Source organism: Ips typographus, linkage group LG3 (genome assembly GCF_016097725.1).
Source record: "Ips typographus isolate SLU linkage group LG3, UJ_Ityp_2.0, whole genome shotgun sequence".
In the NCBI taxonomy this organism is placed as follows: domain Eukaryota; kingdom Metazoa; phylum Arthropoda; class Insecta; order Coleoptera; family Curculionidae; genus Ips; species Ips typographus.
Window position 1 is genome coordinate 5,241,207 of NC_138424.1, and position 24,892 is coordinate 5,266,098.

Consider the following 24,892-nt stretch of genomic DNA (forward strand, 5'->3'; position numbering starts at 1 on the left):
ACAATGTCAACTGGTCATTACAGTGTTGCAAGCTCAAAAATTGAATTATCCAAGTCACGTGACGTGTATTTTGCAATTTAAGTTTTTACAACTGTCCAAATTTTATTTATCAATTTTCCAAAGTTTAGTCTGCGTTTTTAGGGTCACGTGACTGTTTTGGACAATGTCAAGTGGTCTTTACAGTGTTGCAAGCTCAAAAATTGAATTATCCAAGTCACACGTGACGTGTATTTTGCAATTTAAGTTTTTACAACTGTCCAAATTTTATTTATCAATTTTCCAAAGTTTAGTCTGCGTTTTGAGGGTCACGTGACTGTTTTTGACAATGTCTACTGGCCTTTATAGTGTGGCAAGCTCAAAAATTAAATTGTCCAAGTCACGTGACATGTATTTTGCAATTTAAGTTTTTACAACTGTCCAAATTTTATTTATCAATTTTCCAAAGTTTAGTCTGCGTTTTGAGGGTCACGTGACTGTTTTTGACAATGTCAACTGTCTTTACAGTGTTGCAAGCTCAAAAATTGAATTATCAAAGAAATTAGAGTTAGAAGACTCGTTTAAACGTCAAAATATAACCTGCAATTTCAGACAACCGTACAAAAAATATTTTTGTTAGTTAGAATTTGAAAAAAACAGAGTCACCTGACCTTAGAAGATCAATTTTAAGCTTTCGGCACAAAGTCAAATCAAGTGTCAAAAATTTGGACAAACCTTTGCATTGTCACCTAACCTAACCTAAAAACTGTCACGTGACTTTTGAAAAAAATCAATTTTAAGCTTTTGGGTCTTCAAAATTTGGGAAAGCAATCAGGTAACCTGAGGAAAATTTTTTTTTTAATCATTAATCCTTATGACATTTTGACGTACATGACATTTTGACACGAGTCAAAATGTCATGTACAAATTGTGAAAGCAGACATGCTACTTAATTAATCTGACCTAAAAACTGCCAAGTAACCGAAAAGAAATATTAGGTTTAATTATATGACATTATTAAATATTTTCCTAACAAGTGCGGAAAGTGAGACTTTCCCGCACGCCGACTGAAGTTGCCCAACCGAGCGTAGCGAGTTTCGTCCGTTGGCGTGCGGGAAAGTTTCACTTTCCGCCCTTGTTAGGAACATCATTTTTTCTACGAGCGTTTTCAATAATTAGAAAAAAAAATTAATAAATTGAAATTGAAAAAGAAATTTGTAATAATAGTGAATGTAACAATATTGTTCTTTTATACATATTCATATGTATGTAACTAGAATATAACAACACATTAATAAATATTAAGTACAAAAATAATAATTATAATCTACAAACTTGATTACCATAAATGAGTTATTAATGTGATGAACATACCAAGGAACATACCTCTTACAAATATTGGCATTTTGTAAGTTTATAGTACACGATACATAAATTAACATAATTTAATATAGTAATTACTTTTCGCACTAGTGCGGAAAGTCTTTCAATCGAGAACAAAAATAGTGCGGAAACGTTATCATTCGCGCACGCTCGTAGAAAAAAAAAGTTTTGTTTTGTTGTACTCCTCGAAACAAAAGAGAACTTTTGCTCCTTATTAAACACACAACTTATACCTCAAATTTGGAACATCCTGTATATTAGTAAACTGACTAGAAATTTAAATGCCAAGAAGTTGTGTATTTACACTTATGTTTAAACAGAGTAACCATGTGACCATGCAAATGCACAAGCTCTCATAAATCTGTCAGAAATGTCAACGTCATCTGTCATTTTTGGTATTTTAGTGGAAATGTCAACTTGAGTTTTAAGCCGTAGCAACACAGACTATCTCGATCTGTCAGAATGAGATTAAACACTCTAATAAACATAAAATTTACCTAAAGAATACGCTAACATTCTAATAAGGAGCCTCAAATCGATATTAAAAAGCGTTAAAACATGCTTAAGCGGAAAGTTTATTTTTCATCGATGGTTTTCATCATCTCTAAAGTACCGGAGTGACCAGTTTAGTACCACCACAAGATGTCCTAGAACTTTTCCAGTATTAGTTTGACTCAATTTATTGTTCTCGACTTGTTGTCAGTGCGCAAGCGTAATTTGCAACGTCAAATTTGCCAACAAAAAAAAGTTCAAGCGAATCCCCCAGGGGGCGTTGTAGTGAGTTGTGGAGTTTATTTTCGTCACCTGCGGTGACCCACATCGGTCTTTTTTTAGCTGACGGCAGTGCGGCAACAGCGCAGCAAAAAATCACGACTTATGCAATTCGGAGTGAACAAATCAAAGGGAAAATGACTGACCTGTCATGTGCCCGGTAACTTGGCGGGTGACATGCTGTTCGGTCCTGGTCACCCTTTGCTGTTGCTGTTGTGTCGTTTGCTGCTGCGATTGCTGCTGCTGCTGCGATTGCTGTTGTCGATTCATTTTTGTTTTCGTCACCACAAAATTTCACACAGATCGATATAAGAATATAAAGTCGATTAAAACAAAAGAAAAATAAATAATATTAACACTAATAGAGAGCACTAAAAATCACCACGCGAAAGAGCGAGCTAAAAAATCAATTGGATACGAGTCTGTTCGTCGATAATGCCTGCGTCGGGCTCTTGAAAGTTGGATTCAAGTCATCATCCCCGAAATCTACAAGACGTCGGTCGAATACGAGTTGCGAGCGAAGAATGAGGCGTCCCGGGCGTCTCCCGCATTGCGCCGTCCCGACTTTCGGTAGGGATAGATCGCTCCCGGTTATTTTTAGTCAACTATGCTCGTTTAGCCAATCGTATGCACTCAATTTACCACTTTAAAACGAGCCAGACAAAGACAGAACTTGCCCTAGTCACACTCTGAGAAAATAAACGACCGGTATAGGATGACTTATTGGAAAGTATTTGTGCAGGTGGGATTATTAATCAGATGAGTAGGATTCCTGGCAAAATTTTCTGGAGTAGGTTTACATAAGGATATGGATGTTTTTATTACGAAGAGTGGCTGGTTTTTTTTTGCATTCTTTCGGATATATGATACGGCCCTCCGTTGTTCTTCAATGCATATTCACAGCGTTTAGTATTTTATGGAATCGCTCATGTGGGTTAAATTGATATGTGTGCATTGATATGGTTATGGTTTGATACTGGGTTGGTAGTATGCCGTTATTTATACGAAGAATTTATTTTTGCCATACGTTTCTGCAAAGAAATAGCCGGTATTAATGTAATTCAACAGCCGGTAATTGAGAAGGCTTCCTATAATTCCTGTCATACTATACTGATTTTTGTTGATGGTACACAGGGTGATTGTTTACATTTTACTCAACAGCTAATTTCGATGTCTAACTCGACATATGTCAATCGCTTGTCAAATTTTGACAAACACATGTTTCACTTGTTTTAAGTAGATCACCCTGTATTTTATTTGCTCGATAGGAAAACTTTTTGCATTATCAACGTCACGAGACCTGTATTTTACCATTTCAACTTGTTCAACTGTGTAAACTGGAATTACTAAATTTTCAACGTGCAAACTACACTTTAAAAGTCACGTGACTGTTTTTGATATTGTCGACTAGCCTTTACAGTGTTGCAAGCTCAAAATTACATATTCAAAGTCACGAGATGTGTATTTTACCATTTCAACTTGTTTAACTGTGTAAACTGGAATTACTAAATTCTCAACGTGCAAACTACACTTTAAAAGTCACGTGACTGTTTTTGAGAACTGTCGACTAGCCTTTACAGTGTTGCAGGCTCAGAATTGCATTATCAACGTCACGAGACGTGTATTTTACCATTTCAACTTGTTCAACTGTGTAAACTGGAATTACTAAATTTTCAACGTGCAAACTACACTTTAAAAGTCACGTGACTGTTTTTGAGAACTGTCGACTAGCCTTTACAGTGTTGCAAGCTCAGAATTGCATTATCAACGTCACGATATGTACATTTTACTATTTCCACTTTTTCAACTGTGTAAACTGAAATTACTAAATTCCCAACGTTCAAACTACACTTTAAAAGTCACGTGACTGTTTTTGATAGCTGTCGACTAGCCTTTACAGTGTTGCAAGCTCAGAATTGCATTATCAACGTCACGACACGTACATTTTACCATTTTCACTTTTTCAACTGTGTAAACGGGAATTACTAAATTCTCAACGTGCAAACTACACTTTAAAAGTCACGTGACTGTTTTTGATAGTTGTCGACTACCCTTTACAGTGTTGCAAGCTCAGAATTGCATTATCAACGTCACGAGACGTGTATTTTACCATTTCAACTTTTTCAACTGTGTAAATTAGAATTGCTAAATTCTCAACGTTTAAACTACACTTTAAAAGTCACGTGACTGTTTTTGATAGCTGTCGACTAGCCTTTACAGTGTTGCAAGCTCAGAATTGCATTATCAACGTCACGAGACGTGTATTTTACCATTTCAACTTTTTCAACTGTGTAAATTAGAATTGCTAAATTCTCAACGTTTAAACTACACTTTAAAAGTCACGTGACTGTTTTTGATAGTTGTCGACTAGCCTTTACAGTGTTGCAAGCTCAGAATTGCATTATCAACGTCACGATATGTACATTTTACTATTTCCACTTTTTCAACTGTGTAAACTGAAATTACTAAATTCCCAACGTTCAAACTACACTTTAAAAGTCACGTGACTGTTTTTGATAGCTGTCGACTAGCCTTTACAGTGTTGCAAGCTCAGAATTGCATTATCAACGTCACGACACGTACATTTTACCATTTTCACTTTTTCAACTGTGTAAACGGGAATTACTAAATTCTCAACGTGCAAACTACACTTTAAAAGTCACGTGACTGATTTTGACAGATGTCGACTTGCCTTTACAGTGCTGCAATGTCGAAATTGCATTATAAACGCTATGTGACGTGGCTCTTACAATTTCTTGTTTCAGAACCGTCCAAATTTGATTTACCAAATCTTCAACGTTTAAACTAAATTTTAGAAGTCACGTGATGGAACTTGATAGGTGTCAATTAGACATTACAGTGTTGCAAGCTCAGAATCGCATTATCAACGTCACGTGACCTGTATTTTTTAGTTTCAACTTTTCCAACGGTCCAAATTGAAGTTACCATATTTTCAACATTTAAACTACATTTTAAAAGTCACGTGACCAGCCTTTACAGTGTTGTAAACTTAAAATTGCATTATCAACGTCCTGTGACGTGCTTTTACAATTTCAGCTTTCACAACTGTCTAAATTTGTTTTATTAAATTTACAACGTGTAAACTAGATTTTAAAAGTCATGTGATACATTTTGAAAAATGTCAATTAGCCTTTACAGTGTTGCTAGCTCAAAATTGCATTAGCAACGTCACGTGACCTGTATTTTACAGTTTCAAGTGTCTAAATTAAAATTATCAAATTTTTCCTTTCATTTAAAAAAAATCAAGGAATCGGAAGACATTTTCGTCTAAAATTTCAGTAGGAAACAAGCAATTCATCATACTTGCTTCTTGAAAACTAGAATTATTTCGTGATAACCTTCACTTGATTTAGTTTCCATTCATTACGTTCTTGTTAACTTACCCCATCGTGGTATCAATTTTTCAGGAGACTTAGGCCTTCTGTAAGGTTCGGGAGAATGGTTCCTGGCTGTATTAAATTGCCGGTAGGTAGCATACATATGAGAAGGAACCCCTGAAAAATAACATACAAATATCGCTAAGGAAATTGCTTAATGTCCTAATTATTGAAGAAAATCTGGATGCTTCACTGCATACCGTAATATTAGTCGAAAATAAACAAAACAAATTTAGCTGAGACATGAATCACTTTAGAAAATTGTGCCAAACGGTTCTTATTTTCTCAAAATGCTTTGAGTGAATTTTTTTGGTCGAGGCAATATGGGTATATTTATAGAGTTGTGACTGTGTTTTGGTATGGTGTATCAGGTTTTTTTCAGGATAGTGACAATAGGTGCTTCTAGGCAGTTCAAACACACAATTTGTATGTGTTATTCGATGAAATTTAATGCATTAACATGACAATCGAAAATATTTTCGAATCGTGGGCGTTGGGAATCGTAGACAAATCGTTTATTTTTGCTGCTAGAATGCTTATATTGTTTCAAAAATAAGCGTGTGTTATTTTCTACTGAGCTTTTTGCAGGAATTCAGTAAACTTTAATCCAACTTTAGATTTCATTGTGTTTACGTTTCATTAATTAGAAAAATAAAGTTTTCACAAAGTTCTATAGTTAATTAAAATTACAATAAAAAAATTAATCATAATCTATAAAATGCAATGTAAAAACTGGTGACGTAAACAAATATCACAAATTCGGATTGTCCCACGTCTAATGGAAACTTGCCCAAATTGCGGCTTTAAATAGAACCGAAATCAGAAGCTCATCTAATATTAAAATTATTATTGGGAGATTTCGGGTTTCATCAATTTGTTTTATGTTTATTTTGTTGTCTTATGCGCCAGAATCTAAAATTATACACTGAGTACAGACGGAGACGTACATTTAATAGCGTTTTTTTGGTTAATTTTTGTACAAAATTCAAGGATCTTATCGACATTTGTTTATAATTTGGAAGGTTATTGAGTGGGTGTACAACTTAAATCAGTTATAATTTAAAGCTGTCATTTTCAAGTTCAATATTTAGATTTCTGGCAAAAGGATTCTTAAAAATGGTGAAGTAGAAAAGCAAATGTTTTATTGAAGAAGTTGCGTTGGTACGAAAACGTAGAAAAGCCACAGACGTAAATGGGAGATTAACTTAATTCCGACTTGAAACTCGGAATTTCGTTGCAATGTTGTCAAACTCACAAATTCTACTAATTTGGTTTAAAGTGTGTTTGCAATATTGCCAAATTAACAATATCTACTAATTTAGGTTCAAGAGTGTTTGCAATGTTTTGCCAAACTGACGAATTCTTCCAATTTCGTCGAAATGTTTTTGCAATGTTGCCTAACTAACAAATATTGCTAATTTAATTCAAAAGTGTCTTTGCAATGACAAATTCTACTAATTTGGTTTAAAGTGTGTTTGCAATATTGCCATATTAACAATATCTACTAATTTAGGTCCAAGAGTGTTTTGCAATGTTGCCAAATTGACGAATTTTTCCAATTTGTTTAAAAGGTTTTCGCAATTTTGCCTAACTGACAAATATTGCTAATTTAGTTCAAAAGTGTCTTTACAATGACACATTCTACTAATTTGGTTCAAAGTGTGTTTGCAATATTGCCAAGTTAACAATATCTACTAATTTAGGTCGAAGAGTGTTTTGCAATGTTGCCAAACTGACGAATTTTTCCAATTTGTTTAAAAGGTTTTTGCAATTTTGCCTAACTGACAAATATTGCTAATTTAGTTCAAAAGTGTCTTTACAATGACACATTCTACAAATTTGGTTCAAAGTGTGTTTGCAATATTGCCAAACTAACAATATCTACTAATTTAGGTCAAAGAGTGTTTTGCAATGTTGCCAAAATGACAAATTCTTCCAATTTGGTCGAAATGTTTTTGCAATGTTGTCTAACAGACAAATATTGCTAATTTAGTTCAAAAGTGTCTTTACAATGACACATTCTACTAATTTGGTTCAAAGTGTGTTTGCAATATTGCCAAGTTAACAATATCTACTAATTTAGGTCGAAGAGTGTTTGCAATGTTGCCAAAATGACAAATTATTCCAATTTGGTCGAAATGTTTTTGCAATGTTGCCTACCTGACCCATATTGCTAATTTAGTTCAAAAATGTCTTTGCAATGACAAATTCTACAAATTTGGTTCAAAGTGTGTTTGCAATATTGCCAAGTTAACAATATCTACTAATTTAGGTCTAGGAGTGTTTTGCAATGTTGCCAAATTGACGATTTTTTCCAATTTGTTTAAAAGGTTTTTGCAATTTTGCCTAACTGACAAATATTGCTAATTTAGTTCAAAAGTGTCTTTACAGTGACACATTCTACTAATTTGGTTCAAAGTGTGTTTGCAATATTGCCAAGTTAACAATATCTACTAATTTAGGTCGAAGAGTGTTTGGCAAAACATTGCCAAACTGACGAATTTTTCCAATTTGGTGGAAATGTTTTTGCAATGTTGCCTACCTGACACATATTGCTAATTTAGTTCAAAAATGTCTTTGCAATGACAAATTCTACAAATTTGGTTCAAAGTGTGTTTGCAATATTGCCAAATTAACAATATCTACTAATTTAGGTCGAGGAGTGTTTTGCAATGTTGCCAAACTGACGAATTTTTCCAATTTGTTTAAAAGGTTTTTGCAAATTTTGCCTAACTGACAAATATTGCTAATTTAGTTCAAGTGTCTTTGCAATGACAAATTTTCTTAATTTGGTTCGAAGAGCGTTTGCAATCTGGAATCGTCATGTAGAAAAGATCGCTAGCAAGGCAAAATGATTATTGATGGTTTGCAGGAACGTTGCGGGAAAAACGTGGGGTTGTAACCCATCAGTACTGCGATGGATTTACACCATGATAGTGAGACATCTGATCACCTACAGTGCAGCAGTGTGGCATGGCAGAACCGAACTTGCCAAACTTTGCCAACAAGAAAAACATTAGAAAAGGTGCAGAAGCTTGCATGTCTTTGCATAACAGGAGCAATGAGATTGACTCCAATAGCAGCACTAGAGGTCATTCTGGAACTCACTGGAGAATAGCGGACGATCCAAGCTGTGAGTGCGGTCAGGTAGAGGACCTACCTGGATCATATCTTCTTGGAATGCCCAATAAACAGAGATTCAAGCCATGATCTGTTCCAAGTTCAGTCCCTATTCAGATTCAGAGACGTGTTGGCCAATATAACACCCAACATAGACAGAGTTTCAAATTTTCTAGTGACAGCTGTAAAATTTAAAAGAAAATAGTTGTCATTTGTCATAAATCAGGTTGTCAGCCGACAATAATTTTAGTCCAGTTATGACCGATTGTATAAACGTATTTATCTACTCCTAGCATGGTAATCATTCATTACATAGCTCATTTTGAGTTACGTAATGAGCGATTTTACCGCACTAGTGCAATAATAATCGATTTTATCGCACTAGTGCGATAAAACAACTTTAAATGAAAATTTCTGCTGTAATTGTTTATTGAATTTAAACATAACTTGGATACATTTTTTCATATTTCTCCTTTGACTTGGCAGGCAACAAGCCAGATACCACGTTTGCGGCAGCTTCTTCAATATCTGACGGAAGTTCTTCAGACATGTTCATAACGAAATGCACTTTTAAAAATTTGTGACTGACACTGTTAAATTGTCGCTTAAGTGATATGTGGAAACAAATGGCCACCATAGCAACAACACCAAAACAGTACAGCGTAGATGACAAGATTTAAGGGTAACAAATAACTACCCGTAGTAAGCATATACGAGACGTTCCTAAATAGTTCACATTGCACAAAATATGAATTTTTTTCTTACTTTACGCTGCTTCTGATGGTCGTAGATAAAATGTTGTACATCACCCGTGGGGTATGGCAAATTAACGTACTCGTGTGATCACCACAACTCGGTCTACGACCTCGTCGTGGCAACACTCCCACTCGTGACTATAAAAATGCTCATACCCCACTAGTAATGTAAATAACTATTTTGGGCTTGCTTAGTTAAGTTGTATTTTGACTTTGACATTTTACCAGGGATGAGTGGTGTCATATCTCTTTATTTCTTTTATAGATAATTAAGAACTGACAGGACGAACATTGATAAATTCATGCGCGAGACAAAGACAGAAATCATTTAGCATTTTCGTTACATATTGGAGATTTGCTAACATCACAACATCATAGGTTAGGTTAGGTTAGGTTACCAACATTGCAAATACATTTCGACTAAATTAGAATAAATTGTTAGTTTCGCAACATTGCAAATACACTTTTTGAACGAACTTGGTAGAATTGGGATGAGAAAAAAAGTTTGGGAACCTCTGCGAGCCTAAAGTCAGGATAATAACAGTAAGACAACATGTGCAGCATTTGCGTAAATCACAGTACCTGTTTGTAGTTTGTGATTGGTCAAGAAAAAGCAGCAAGCTAAAAGCTGTTTTTTTTTTACCAATCACAAACTATCTACTGTGCTGTACTTTGCGCAAATGCTGCACATGTAGACTTAGCATAACTATTCTAAATTTGACAGCTGTCACTTTGTTTGACACTTGTAATAGTGTCTGAGTAAACTGTAGTAGTATAGTAGGTAATCAAAATTTATCTCTAGATTACAAATTAGATAAAAAAAGTTATTTATAAAAATTTCCATAGTTTGCAATTTTGAGTATTACATTATAATTACTTTAGTACATTAATTATTATTACCTTGTGCAACCACCCATATTTCCAAAGCCGTTTAATATAGGTACCCATTATACACACATCCACCTAGAAAATTATTAGGTTATCTACAAGGAAAAGGAAAGGTGCTTGAGTAACTACACTTTGTTATACTGCAAAAACAGCTTTAATTGCTAACCTCCACAAACATCAATAAATTAAACTTAAGAATTAACGACAAGAAACTTCAAAAAAACGCGTACGATATGGCACTAACAAACATAATATTAATAAGAATAATATAACGGTATAAGTACAAAAAAAAAACGGATGGCGCGATAATATAATGATCAGAATGACGTATAAAGCGATTATGGGAGTGAAACTGCATGTTTTGGCAGTGTAAAGTGAGTTTTTGGGTTGTGTTACGTTATGTTACAACCACCACCATGTTTTAACTACTTAAGATACTGTGATCGCCTCTCACCTGGCACCTGTAGAGTGGCTGTAGTGTTGACGTTTCCTACAGGATTAGTAGCTGTACATGTGTAGGTACCTGCATCGTCTGTCAAAATAAAATTGCTGTATCAGTTTTTTTTCGTTTAAGGGTTGAAAGAAGAATATTACTCCCGCGGTCAAATTTTGAGTTTGTTTGATCAAGGGTATAGTAAAAACCGTCCCAGGGCTAAGTGACAGTGACGTAATAATTATCGTTCCTTTTCTATTACATGTGAACTGAACGAGATGAAAATTTGACTTCATTGACGTATGTTATTATTTATACATCACTTTGACAGCTGTCGAATTAGTTACGCGACCGCATTTAACCCAACCCAAGTAGAAAAAGAGTGTTTTTAATAATCGTTCACAAACTACAGTTGTCAAAATAATCACCACTAAAATTTGAATTTTTGTTAAGTTCCTAACAAGTCATCTTTTCAACACGTGACCATAAAGAATTGCAATTTGACAAGTTAACAATTGTTTGACGACTTTGACCATTGTCAAAATGGTCACGTGACTGTATTTAAATCAACCCACAACACCAACAAAAATCTAATTTCTGATAACGTGACATTGAAAATTTTCTATTTGCTAAATTGAATTTAGACGACTTTGACAGTTATCAAAATGGTCACCTGACCATATTTAATTCCAACCCAAAAGGAACAAAAGTGTTTTCGATAAAGGTTCAAAAAGTAACAAATAACGTCACACTCCTCTATAATTTGAATTCTTGGAAAATTCCCAACACATCAAGTTTTCGATGACGTGATCTGACAAATTTGCAATTTGACACGTTGAAATTGGAGGACTTTGACAGCTGTCAAAATGGTCACGTGACCGTATTTAATCAAACCCAAAACTTAAAAATGTGTTCTAGATTGACGTTCAAAAACTAACAAATAACGTCACACTTTATACTTCTACAATTTGAATTTTTGGAAAATTTCCAACACATCAAGTTTTCGATCACGTGACCTTAAAAAATTGCAAGTTGACAAGTTGAAATTAGAGAGCTTTGACAGTTGACAAATTAGTCACGTGACCGTATTCAACCAAACCCGAAACTTAAAAATGTGTTTTAAATGGACGTACAATAATTAACAAATAACGTCACACTTTATACTTCTACAATTTGACTTTTTATAGAGTTCCTATCAAATAAACTTTTTGACAGGTGACCTTGAAAATTTGCAATTTGACAAGTAAACATTCGACGATTTTGACAGCTGTCAAAATGGTCACGTGACCCTATTTAACCCAACCCAAATCGAAAAGAGTCCTTTTGATGACCACTTTAAATCTCATTGCCACTCTTTTCTGGGACAAAGAGTAGGTACTTGCTCGTGATACAGGGTGATTGCTTGAATATTGACCACACCCCAAATTTGACAGATTGCTGGAATTTGTCAGTTGGGCAACATTGACCACCCATTTGACTCTCTAATTTTGGATTTGAGTAAAAAATTGTATAATAAGAATCTTGTAGATAACTGTGTCTGTTTCATTTTTACACCATTTCCAAATGTAGTTCAGAAAAGGCCAAGTGAGATTCAGAAAAGGTAAAGCGTAATTCAGAACATTCAAAGGCAATTTCTAAAAATTCTAGAAGTCCCTAAAATTATCTGTGGATAAAATTACCAAAGCCGAAACTCCAAGTTACTTTAATAATTTAAAATACTTTAATAAAATGAATGTTATAATTAAATAACACAGTTTAGGTTAAAAATTAAACTGAGTTACACTTGATATACTTTCTGAATTGCAATTAACAATTTCTGAATTTCAAATGACTATTCTGAATTACACTTATTGTGTCATAACATTCATTGTATTATAAAGTATATTAATTTATTAAAGTGCCTTGGAGTTTCAGGTTTGGTAATTTAATCCAAAGATAATGTATTTTATGGAATTTCCTTTGAATGTTCTGAATTTAAATTGATTTTTTCCGAATTGCACTTGACGGTTTCTGAATTGCAGTTCCTTACTCTGAATTACGCTTGACCTTCTCTGAATCTCACTTGGCCTTTTCTGAACTACATTTGAAAATGGTGTAGACAGTTTATTAGTATACAGGGTACATATCCCAAATTTGTGTAACAAACCAAACTACAGACTTGTAAAATGTCTGTAGTTGATTGAATTTCTACCTTTTACTCCCTTATTTTTCATTTTAAGACAAATTTGCATAATAATGCAAAGATTGAAAAATTTTGCAAATTGCATAAATTTCCAAAATCTTGTAGATATTTGTGTTTAGTTTATTTTTAGATCAATCAATAGTATGCAGAGTGTGCCAAATTGAATAGATTATAATTTGTATTTTTTGCTAAAACCAAAAACAAGAGAGTTGTGGTCAAAATTGAATCAATCACCCTGTACAATGTTTTACGCACAAACAATCTATACGAAAGTTTTATTCAAAGCTTTAAAGGTCAAAAACTTATTGAATGAACCCCATGAATACTTAAACGTAAACTAACTTTACAAAATCACTTGTGTGTAATAGTTATTCAAGGGCTGAAAGAACAAGATTACGCTTTTGGCCGAAGTTTGATTTGACCTTTTTGAACATTACACAACCATTTGTGCGTAACCAATTGTATTTCTATTGTGTATACCTGGGTAGGCTTGAGAAATAATCAATCTGCAGACACCATTCCTAAAGTGGATCTGACGATCGCGTCCATCTTGAATGATTCTACCATCCTTGGACCAAATTATGTTTGGAGTAGGTTCAGATTGAACTATACACTCGAATTTGGCTGTTTGTCCACTCATTACTGCTATATCCCTCAACGGCTGTAATCAATTTATATTATTTTCAAATTAGGGAGTCTGGATAGACCATATACCGTAATAAATAAGGGTGGTCTGGGTTGTCCTGGTAGAATAACAATGCGATTGCCACCTGGTGTGCTTGAACGACTCGGGGGTGTTTGAACACCTGCAGGATCTAAAATAACTCTTTGAGATCTAGTTTGATTTAAGTATAAAAACACAATTTTAAGTACAATAAAACTTGCTGGTGGTTTAAGTCTCAAACTGCCTATAGGAAAGTAATAACCCGAGGACAGTTATTTTTGTCCTCAAAATATGTACTTGCACGAACTAGTGCGGAAAAGTATGACTAAAGTACCACTTTCCGTACTTGCTAGGAAAATCACAACTTCAAGATTGTTTCAGAGACCGCTTTGTTAAAAAGCCTCATTAATTTCTTGTGACCAATTGTCAAATTACATCACATTTGCTCCAACAGTAAATGGATTTTATCGGGAACATTGATTTGGAATAGTTCTCGTTTCTTACTGTTGATTTCTTATGAATGATTTTAAAATTTCCTCTTCTAGTGTATACATTATTATTTATTGTACTTAAAATTGCCTTATTAATACTTGGTCTGTTATGCATAAAATCACAAACACAATACCAAAAAGCTCAAAGCAACCCCCAAAAAGACCCCCACAAAACAGTAGAAGTACCTGCAAAAGTGTGGTTAAAAGCAGGAGAAGTGCTAGGCAAACTAGGCGACATCGAATACGGACTACACGAAGAAGGATCTCCCCAACGCGAACCTTGACTAAATCCCGACTTCTTCCTAGGTTCCCCTTCGTATTCGGACATTTCACTCTCTGAAGTTGGGTCCCATTTGTTGGTAAATTTTTTCGGTTTGAATTGGGGAGTTGGCGCTCCTGACGTTTCATGATACACTGGCATTTCAATGTCCACGCTCCTTTTGGGCGGTTCGATCACCGTTTTTTTAGGAACAGGGATTTCCCCTGATTTTGACTCTCCCGGCAAGATTATGCCAAACTCGTAACCAAAGTCGTACTTGAAGTAGATCAAACCGGTGTCGGGGTCCACGTGTTTAGTACCTGATTTAGAGTTAGTAGGTTAGACCTTTTCCCTGTTATATAAAGATAAATGAAAGACCACAAGGTCATTTGAAAGGAGATAATGGGATTTTCAAGAGAAGTCTTGACCACAGGAAGTCCTTGTTATATTCTTCTTTTGATAACTCCTTTTTCTCGTTTGGAAACTTACCGTGACTCATAGCTCTAGACTCTTCCCTGTAAACTTGAGCATCTCCATCAGTTGTAGTCTTGAGAATGGGTTTTTGCTGCTGCTTCTTGTTAACATCCCCCATGATGTCGTGTACAAACTGTTGAGTTTTTGACTTGAATTCTTTGGTCATACTGTCCATGTGATGGCTGGCGAGTTTAGTAGCTGTAGACTTAGTGATATGCTGGTTGTTGACGTAGCCGTACTCAGGAGGAGTTCCTAAAACATATTGTTAGGTGAATGACCGACTAGGACCCAATGGCCAAACTTAAGGAGTATCTTGACAAGTTATAAAGGCTGAAATACAAAACAGAAATGAGAATGAAAATGGTCACTAAGTTAAAGTTTTGCTAACTTTACAAAAGTGTCAAACCTTGACGGAGCAACTTTGTGAGGCTTGACAGGAAGCAGTTTGAGATTGCCGCTCTGTCTAATGGATGGACTGTACAATAAAAAGCCACCAGGTTGGTCCTGGCACTAAGAGGTAAAGCTCTAGAAGTACTCTACAACATCATTGAGAGTTAGCAAGGAGACTACTACTCCCTGGCAAACGTATAATATACGGGAACAAGTACCCCTCGCAAGTGTACCAGGTCCAACTGAAGAATAGAACTCAGATGCCGTCAGAAATGATACGAGAGTTTAAATCTGAAATTGGGCGACTAACTCGACTGGTGTATCCACAATCACCAATGGAGTTTCTGAATCAGATTGCTGTCTAAAACTTGATCAATGGTGTCAGGGACGCAGATCTACTCTTATAAAAAGGATAGTGTGCAAGACATCAAATTTTCTCTGCTCTGCTAGAAGAAACATTACCAGTTATAAGTGTCGACGTAAAAATTACTAGGACCAGGAATTGAAGAACTTCAAATGACAAGCACGCTATTTAGAGAAAGGTCAAGCTTATGATTTTGATTTGACTGAAGAACACGATATTATGCCAAATCTGATAATATGTCGATAAACATCAAGATTTTGCAAAGAGCAGGAAAACAGGAAAAATACTGAGAGGATTAATCAAATCTGGAAAGTGACAAACAAAGAAGCTTCGAAAATACCTGCATTGGAAAACAGCGTACCTAGAGGAGAGATAATAAAATGACAAAACTGAAACCCTAATTTGAAAGTAATCAGAAGACGGTTGGAGAAGAGTTTGAAGCCAAACTGGTAAGAGATTTCAAGACATGGACCATGAGATGCCTTAATCACTCGCAAATGGGAAAGTCCAGACGGAAAACGAGTTGTTTAATAAACCATAGTGCCCAATTCCTGCAAAGAGAGTGTGTTGCAAGAATTACATGACAATCGTGAATGAGGACACTTTGGGGTAAACCGTACTTTAGCCAAAGATACAGATTTTACTGGATTAACTATAGAAGAGACGTTGAGGTATGGTGGAAACTTGTGACATTTGTTTGTCGGAGAAGGGGGCAAGAACGATTCATGATCCTGAGAGAGATAGATAAGTTAAAACTAATCAACGATCGAATGAAGACGATACTGAACCACAGACCAGCGTTGGTAATTATAAAAAAGTGATGCCCAAAAGAAAGAAGAAAGCCCAAAATTACAACGACCTTAGGAAGGATCATATAGAATAGTGAAAAAGATAAACCACCTTGTATGGAGAATTCAACTTTCACCAAGATCCAAACCGAAAGTTCCACAGAGGAAGAAATTCGCCATTCTGGAATACTCAGAATGACGCTATCCGGGAAAAAAATCTTAAAGAGGTGGCAGTGATACAAAGGCTGCTTGACCAACTGAAGATTTCCTGAAATTAATGAAAAACTACTACTGACTATAGAGGATTTTTCTAAATTTTAGGAAATTCTCAGATGGTCAAGCGGATTTTGTAACAATATCATGTCAAAGTTACTCAGTTAGACAAAATCATCAAAACACCAAACTAACCTGGTTTGATTTTGGCAGGGGGTTCATACGAATGACTCCTCTTGACTATTTGACTTGTGGTGTCTGAGTATTTCTTAAATTCCTCTCTACGTGTTTCTCCATCTGTGTAATCGGTGGTGGTAGTGGTGGTGGTAATCTGCGCAGGTCCTCGATCATATTCCATCGGTGTTACCACTCTTTGTTGTTGCGAAGTGTAGGACGTGTAATCTCTTGAAGGTGTTGGAGCTTTAACTTTCCTGAAATTTTCCTTCAATCAACAATTCAAACAATTTGGGACGTAAAAACTAACCTGTAGTGTAAACTTTCCGTATCACTTCCACCAGGTGTCCACTTAGGTCTAATTTTAGCAGACTCCACTTCACTTTCGTAGTCACTTTCCCGAAATTCTCCTGGAATAAATTTGCTTGGTGTAGGTGGAGGAGGAACACTAGTTGCCCTTCGAGGCCTTTCTGGTTCTGGAGTGAAAGGCAGCTGCTCCAAAGTCGTTTGCTCGCGTTTTCTATACTGATCCCCAAACTTGATCACCTTATGAGTCTGCTGGACACTCATTGTTCTTTTGCAGGTGTCCGTAGACTCGTCAAAGTGGACTATGTTCGATGTTTCAGTTTGGACGGCATTCTGGTAGGGTGCTGATGTTGTTGTCCTAGACAGTAAATAGCGTAAAACCAGTTAAAAGATTTTAATAGACACTTACTTGTAAAACTGTGTCTTTTTTGGACCTGGTGCATACCCAATTTCTGGTGGACTTCCTGGTTGGATGTAGACATTCTTAGGCACTGCAGGAGTAGCTACGATAACATCAGTGACTGGGGCTGCGGACATAGCTTTAGGCTTTCGCACAATCGACTTAGGAACTGGTGTAATTTTTTCAATGGGTTCGAATTTTGGTCTGGGTGGTCCCTCAATGGTGGGAGGTCTTTCAAATTCCGTGGGTGGAGTGGGTGTTCTTCCAGCTTGCTGGTAATGATGGGTGGGGGTAAGAACAGGACGGACGGGTTTGTAATGCTTGTCTACATTTTGGCCCCAAATGGGTGGTACACGACCTTCGTAGTCGCTTTCGTAATCGCTCTCACGAAACTCGCCCTTCACAAACTTTGAAGGACTTGGTGGTGGGGGTCCCTTGGTTTTTTTAGGCCGAGGCGGGTCCGGTTGGTAAGGGAACGATTCTAAGTGGGTTTGCTTCTGCATTTCTTCAGTAAATTGCTGTGTGGTTTGGCTGGTGATTATTGGAGTAGCGACGAATTCCTGCAAAGTGAAAACATTATGACATCTTTTTACTTAATGTCGTGTTAATGAGCAAATGTAACAAACAAACAAAGTTTTAATACTTGCAAATAGCAGTTGCCTTGTTATCAAGGTCCAAGATAAAACTTTTTCTAGAAACTGTTAATCAATAAGTAGGTGAAGTTGACAAAACAAGTTATGATTCTAATCATGCATGTGCCAAACAATGTGACAAGTAAGCTTTGAATCAATGACGCAAGCAAACAGTGAAACACACACAAATCCAACCTTCTTAGCTGTTGAAACAGTTGAAGATTGCCTCTTAGTAGGAAACTTGGAGGTCCTACTAGATTTGGTTGAGGTACTCTCATAAATCTTCTGGCTAGACTGAGAAATATGCTTCGACTCTGTACTTCTCTCTTCTTTAAAATGCTCTGTCCTTAATATCCTTTGTTGGAACGGTTCGTCGGTATCAGCCGTATAACCATCAGTCACTACTTTCTTCTTAGCTTTAGGTGAATCGGGTTTCTTTTCAGGATAGACATACGTAGGTGGGCTGGCAGGTTTGATTTCTATTGGAGCAGGAGGTGCTTCTCTTCTCACCTGTTCGAAATGTTTTGTCATCTTCTTGATTTGTGATGCATCCTTCTTCCTGCGGAACTCTTCAAAGTTCACTTCAGGCCTAGGTGGCCCGTCAAATCTGGGTGGTTGTTCAAACTGGCTGGGTGCCAAAGGTTCGGGCTCTTGAGACCTGGATCTTCCTTGGGAAACTAGTCGTGGAGCTCGCACTCTTCGATAACGCGGTTCTTCAGTGTCACTCATCGAGGGTTTCCACTTGGGTGGAATCCTTATTGCCTCAAAGTCACTTTCGTAGTCACTGTCAGTGAATCGGCCCCTGATGAATTTGGAGGGTATTGGAGGAGGTCCAGTTCTAGGTGGTTTAGGTCGTTCCGGCTCAGGTTTGAACGGGAACGGCTCCAAATCAGGGAATTTTTCGAATGGTACAAAAGGTAGTTCTTTCATTGGTTTCTTGACTTTTAGTTGTGGTCTAGCAGGCACTGGGGGTGCTTGTGGGACTTCCTTCTTTGGAGGTAAGGGGGGAGGAATTGTACGTACGGCGCAAGGTAGGACTTTGGTCGGTTCTTTATAGATTTCCTGTTCTAGCTCTTGTTCTATGGTTTCCACGTAAGAGCGTCTGCGCTGTTTTGGTGGCTCGGCGTATCCAATTTCTGGAGGTGGCCCTGGTTCCAGAACCACTTCATCAGTAATGTCTTGGACTGATACTGGTCTTATTGGCAGAGACTCTATGGTGGGGTATGGTTTCACTGGTGGTGGCGGTGGTGCCACGTATTGTGGGACAGCAGGTGGCCATGATTTCAAAGATGGCCGCAAATTACTCTCTTCGACTATAGCGCTAGAGCTGGAAAATGATTCACTGGTTTGTTTTTGGTCTTTGACGGTGGTCTCCAAACGGGTGACCTCCCCCACGTAGTGGGGAGTTTTGTCTAAAAAAGTCCTGCTTTCTTGCACTACTTTCTGGGTTTTTGTCTCCACCGGAGCCCATTTCTTTTCCAAAGTGGACTGGGTACTCCAACTAGTCTCCTGAGTGGTTTTAGGGGACAATTTATGGGCCCACTGCTTTTCCATTTGAACACCTTCATTTGAAGTTGACAAGGAGCTCAAAGGTCTGGAGTATGACTGTTTCTCAGTGGTGGAGTAAGAAGAGGAGGCCACGGAAGCCGGACGATCCACTATTTCCTGCTTGGTGCTTGAAGTCCAACTACGTTGCACTGGTGATGATGTTGATTCAAATGTGCGCGAGTATGAAGATGATGAAGTTTGATAAGAAGAGCTTTGGAATGACTTCTCCACTTTTTCGGAAAAGTCTTTCTTTTCGCTAGTTGATGAAGTCTCCTGTGAAGTTTTGGAGACTGATGGTGGATAACAAATTTGCGCTGGTGGTTCTGGCTTTAGTCCTCCAAACTCTTTAATGACCTCCGAAGAATAAGACTTGTATTCCTGAGGTTCTGAGGTATGTTGCGTAGAAGAAAATGATGAAGAGTAGTCTTGGGTGAATGGTTTATAGGTGGGAGGTTCTTTTTGAATGCTTTTGAATGTGCTTTGTTGGGTTGTAGCAGGTAAAGTCTTGTACTCATGAGTGACTTCTTTAGTAAATGATGACGATTTGTACTCTTGATTTACTGGAGTTGTTGAGACACTTTCAATGCTTTTAGTTTCAGTAAATGTCTTTGGAGCTGGTGAAGAGCTGGTGAATTTTTGATACTGTGGCTGTGTTTCTACTTTAGGTAAAATTTCTTTTACTGGCACAGCTGGAGCGCTCTCCCCTTCTTTAATCTTTTTTACAAAAAATTGTAGGGAAGACTCTTTGGAAATTGAGCTAGTTTCAATACCACCTTCTTCAGTTATAACCTTCTTTTCTTGCAAAATTTCTTGTTTGCCATCAGGCGCTAATTCATGACGGAACTCATAGTCCGTATGTTTTTCGTAGGTGGGGCTTTTCCTTTCTATAGGCTTAGGTAAAGGAATTTCAGGCATTTTATGCTCAAGCTTGTAGGTTTCAGACTTTTGAGATGAGCTTTGTTCCATAGAGGAGGTAATTTCCGATTTAGACATAAACGACTGGGAAATTTCACTGCTTATTGGAGCAGGGGGTTCGATTCGAATTGGAGGTGCAGCAATTTGTTGCGTTTTTGAAGTAACTGTTGAGGATGTTTTGTCTGCTGTGGAAGCCTAAATGTTCAAAAAGCAGCTTAATTATACCTTTCTTTTAGAGTGTTTTGAGAGGAAAAGTAGAAAAAACTTACTAAGGTCTCATGCTTCTTGATATCTTCAAACACCACAGTCTTTACAACTTCAACCATTGTATCCGGTGTAGGTTCGTATACTGCAATGTCTGCTATGCTTTGGGCTTCTCCACCTGCATTTACCGCTCTTACCATGTAACGACCATTATGCTTTAAGTCAGCTAAAAAAATATACAAGTAAATTTTAGCACACCTTTTGTGGAAAACAACGTACCTTTATCAATAATCAACGTATGGCTATGTCCCATTGTGGTAACTTTAACACCAGGTAAAGCATCCTTAACAGGAACGCCATCTTTGAGCCACGTGATGGTAGGTTCCGGAGTTCCAGTGACTTCAACCTCCATTATAATCCTTTCGTTCTTCTTGATAACTTGGGCTTGAAGCCGTCTCCCAAACACTGGCGGGAATATAGTCTCTGCAAGAGAATTGTATTAGTTTACTTAGCTTGTTTTGTTTTTTGACATACTTTTGACGACTAGATCCGCTGTACTGATTGCAGTTCCTCCATCATTTGTAGCGGTACAACTGTACCTTCCTGAATCCGCTGCAGTGCATTTCTTTATCTCTACGGTGGCTTTGTTTAAAGAATAGTGAATTTTGATTCTGTCACTTTCCTGAAGTTCTTTGCCGTCTTTAGTCCAGGTTACTTTAGGTAATGGTTGGCCGTCTAGAATACCTTCAAGCACTACGTCCACGTCCTGATCGATTATTTTGCCTATAACAGGGGTGATCCACTTGGGTGGTCTAGTAATTCTGAAGGGTTTCGTCACAATTTGCTTCTCCTGTTCCAGTGATTTTTGTATGTTTGTAGTGGAATCGGCTTGATCCCCATAAATGTAAGTTTTTTCAGTGATCACCGGAGGTTCTTTGCCAATCTTGTGGTACTCTTCTATTTTTTGAGTTTTCTGCACCTGAGGAGCGTCTTGGTTGGACCTTCTGAATGACTGCGTCTCTTGTGATACTGTTTTGTGTTCCTCTACATGAGGTTCACTGACTCCAGTAGATGAGGAGATAATTTTGCTTGAGGACATGGTGGATGATTGGGTTACTACCTCTTTATTAACAGAGTACGACGTCTCTACATGCTTGAGCGTGGCGTCTGATAAGCTTGGCATAACCTGCTCTGGGAGGGCGATTTCTGAAGAAGACTGGACGGTTAAAGTTGCAGCGCAACTGGCTTTTCCCGCTTCATTTTCAGCGGCACAAGTTATAGTTCCTTGGTGTTCGGGTTTCAGCTCTGGGATACTCAGCACTTGCCGATCACCTGAGGTTGAAATAAGGAAACCTTCTCCAGAGATAGGGTTACCATTGAACAACCATTTAACTTTGGGCTTAGGTTTGCCAACTACAATACATTCAAACTTGGTGGGGGTGTCTGCGAATGCGACTTTATCATGGAAGAGCTCTTTAAATACTGGTGCTGATTTGATTTCTTCATATGGTTTGGCGGTTTCAGCCAGCTTGGAGGATTTCACAATCAGTTGAGCGAAGCACTTAGCATCTCCAGCTGGATTGGACGCTTTTAGGGTATACACCCCTTTATCCTCAGCCTTTACGTTCTGGATTTCAAGTTTAAAGTTGCCTTCTTCATCTTGAGTAGTTTTGAAGTGAGAAGTATCAGTGATAGGTATGTTGTTTAGTAGCCATTTCAATTCTGGTTTGGGTTCCCCAGTAACGTTGCCTGAATTTGATGAAAAAGTGTTAGAGTGCAATATGGAATTGAGGAAAGTTGCTAGTAACCAACCTTCAAAGACAACTTTGTCATCTTCCGCAACCAAAACGTCTGTAAGCAGTTTGGTGAATTTGGGTGCAGAACCAGAGGGTTCTTGGGGGGTTTCTTCAACCGGTTTGGGTTCTATGGTTAAGGTGCATTGGCTGGATGCTTCTCCAGCTGAGTTCAAAGCCACCTAAAAACCAGATTAAATATTAATATTAGATTTATATTAAATCAATAAATATTAAATCAAGATATTTTTACCACTTTGTATTCTCCAGCGTCTTCTGGTAAAGCATCTTGAATAACCAAAGAACATCGGTCTCCTTGGAAGAGTAGCTGGAAATCCGGTGATTCTTTGACCGGACGTCCGTCGTGGTACCATATCACTTCCGGTTCCGGTTGGCCTACTATAATGCAATCCAATCGAATTTGATTGCCTAATGGAAGTAATCATCAACTACCACTTCTAGTGTTTTAAATAAAAAGTACCTTCTTTTGCTGTGGTATTGGTTAAAGGCAATTGTATCGAAGGTTTAACTGGTTCCATATCGCTGGCCAGTTCGCTATCGGAGGTTTCGTTCGGTAGTCGTCCTTTAACGGAAACTGTCGAGGTTGAGGAAGCTTCTCCAGAGAGGTTTTTCGCACTCACTGTGTAGGTGCCGGCATCTTTCGGAAACGCCTCCAAAACAACTAAAGTGGCTTTGCCGCCTTCGAATTGTATCTGGAAATAAGTGTTTTAAAGAGTAAATTTAGCTCGGTTTTGTTTTTTATTTTCGAAACTTAAATTATAAAAATACTCCAAAGGAAATGGTGGCCTGAAATAGTTGGGATTTGCCTTTAACCAGGACGTTATAAACTATGCAGTTGAATGATACTTTTAAGATTGTGTTATAAGTGCAGGTTACCTTAAGGAGAGACAACAAACCGCAAATTAGTAAAATCAGCAACCCTAGATAAGGTAGAAAATCTTCCAGGTACCAACCCTCCTCTTCAAGGTGGCAAGGCATGCTGAACAACACTCAACCACACATATTTACTTAGAGGACAAAATTGCAAGCAAACCCCGATCGGAAACTCAAAATTTTAACTGCTATTAGAAAAATTGTGGAATATATTCGGAGCCAAAACAGTGCCAATACAGTTGGCACTGGCCAAAAATAATTATCCTTTATATCAGCCTTTAATAACATCCATCTGAAATAATATTTTGCTGCGAGTGTCACCCAACAATTTTAATTATCTTATTTGTAAAATCTACCGCAGTCCGGTCCAGATAAATACCTGATTTTTCCTCGCTTTCCAGAAATACAGCCATCCTATCCCTATAATGAGGAAACAGTAAACCACCTCAACAGGAACCATTTTTTTTTGTTTTTTTCTAGCACTGGCTAATGAATGCAACTGAGACCGGAATGAGGACAAAACAAAACCCTAGTTTGGTTTATATTTAAGTGCGACGTTTGGTTTATTTTTGTTAAGCACTAATTACAAATGACGTATTTTTTATTGTTTAGACTGAAATAATCAAGCTATATATAGGAGAGGTTTTTAATAGGTAACAAAAGTGATTTATTTTAGTACAGGAACTAAAAAGTGGTTAATTGAAATTTTTAGACTGGAAATCTCTTTTGATAACAAACGGTAACTACACTTTCTTATGAAAAGAAATAGCAAAGATTGAATGCAACTCGTAGATAAGTATGCGGCAAAATAGATTATCAACTTTAGCATCTTAAATAAGATCAATGATTTTATTTTTCATATCACGTGCAGCATCTCTTGCTTCTTTACAAGATTTATCCACATATTTGGCATGTTCTGCTTCATTTCGGATTTCTGCTCTACAGCTAGGCTAGCAGACATTTTCAGTTTTTTTTCTGAACGACTGTGCTGTTGCCTCATCCAAGTATTTTTCAGTTAAGCTTCAGATATTTTCTGCATCTTGAGTCTATTTACCGACTTCCTGCTTACCAAAAAACTATCCAGAAATTTTTCTTTTTCTTGAAAAACGGTTGTTTCTGTCTCTTGCAAGTTTTTTAAATATTGATGATTACATTTTCCAGTTTTTACGTTTTTTCCTTTAAAAAATTTGAGTCTTTGATATGCGCTAGTAACTATTTCATAATGCAGATGTTATGAAAATATTGTGTCTCTCTGTCTGTGTTTAGAAACTTTTTAACTCATGGATAATATCGTGCCTTCCAATACGATGGTGGATCTACTGTGGATATTTATAGCTTGTCTAGAATATCCAGTTTTTTTTTCAAGAACCAGACAATCCTGCTGCCCGTGATATTTTCCTGGCAGCGCAAAGTTCTCCTCATTGTCGGTCCTACCCTTGATGATGATATTGTTAGATCTATTTGGAGAAGACACTTA

General features: G+C 37.1%; 1 protein-coding gene across 1 annotated transcript in view; it reads right to left on the reverse strand.

Moving 5' to 3' along the window:
• LOC145725983 (uncharacterized) overlaps nt 1-24,892 on the reverse strand; it is a 191,245-nt gene that overhangs the window by 104,095 nt on the left and 62,258 nt on the right. The window contains exons 33-48 of the mRNA XM_081974908.1: nt 23,003-23,234; nt 22,775-22,950; nt 22,541-22,703; nt 21,263-22,477; nt 21,008-21,211; nt 20,794-20,954; nt 18,257-20,719; nt 17,439-17,989; nt 17,034-17,387; nt 16,745-16,980; nt 14,810-15,046; nt 14,248-14,640; nt 13,621-13,721; nt 13,387-13,567; nt 10,746-10,823; nt 5,548-5,645 (exon numbers count right to left, since the gene is read on the reverse strand). Of these exons, the coding sequence (XP_081831034.1) occupies nt 5,548-5,645; nt 10,746-10,823; nt 13,387-13,567; nt 13,621-13,721; nt 14,248-14,640; nt 14,810-15,046; nt 16,745-16,980; nt 17,034-17,387; nt 17,439-17,989; nt 18,257-20,719; nt 20,794-20,954; nt 21,008-21,211; nt 21,263-22,477; nt 22,541-22,703; nt 22,775-22,950; nt 23,003-23,234 (6,843 nt within the window). The remainder of the gene's footprint in view (nt 1-5,547; nt 5,646-10,745; nt 10,824-13,386; nt 13,568-13,620; nt 13,722-14,247; nt 14,641-14,809; nt 15,047-16,744; nt 16,981-17,033; nt 17,388-17,438; nt 17,990-18,256; nt 20,720-20,793; nt 20,955-21,007; nt 21,212-21,262; nt 22,478-22,540; nt 22,704-22,774; nt 22,951-23,002; nt 23,235-24,892) is intronic.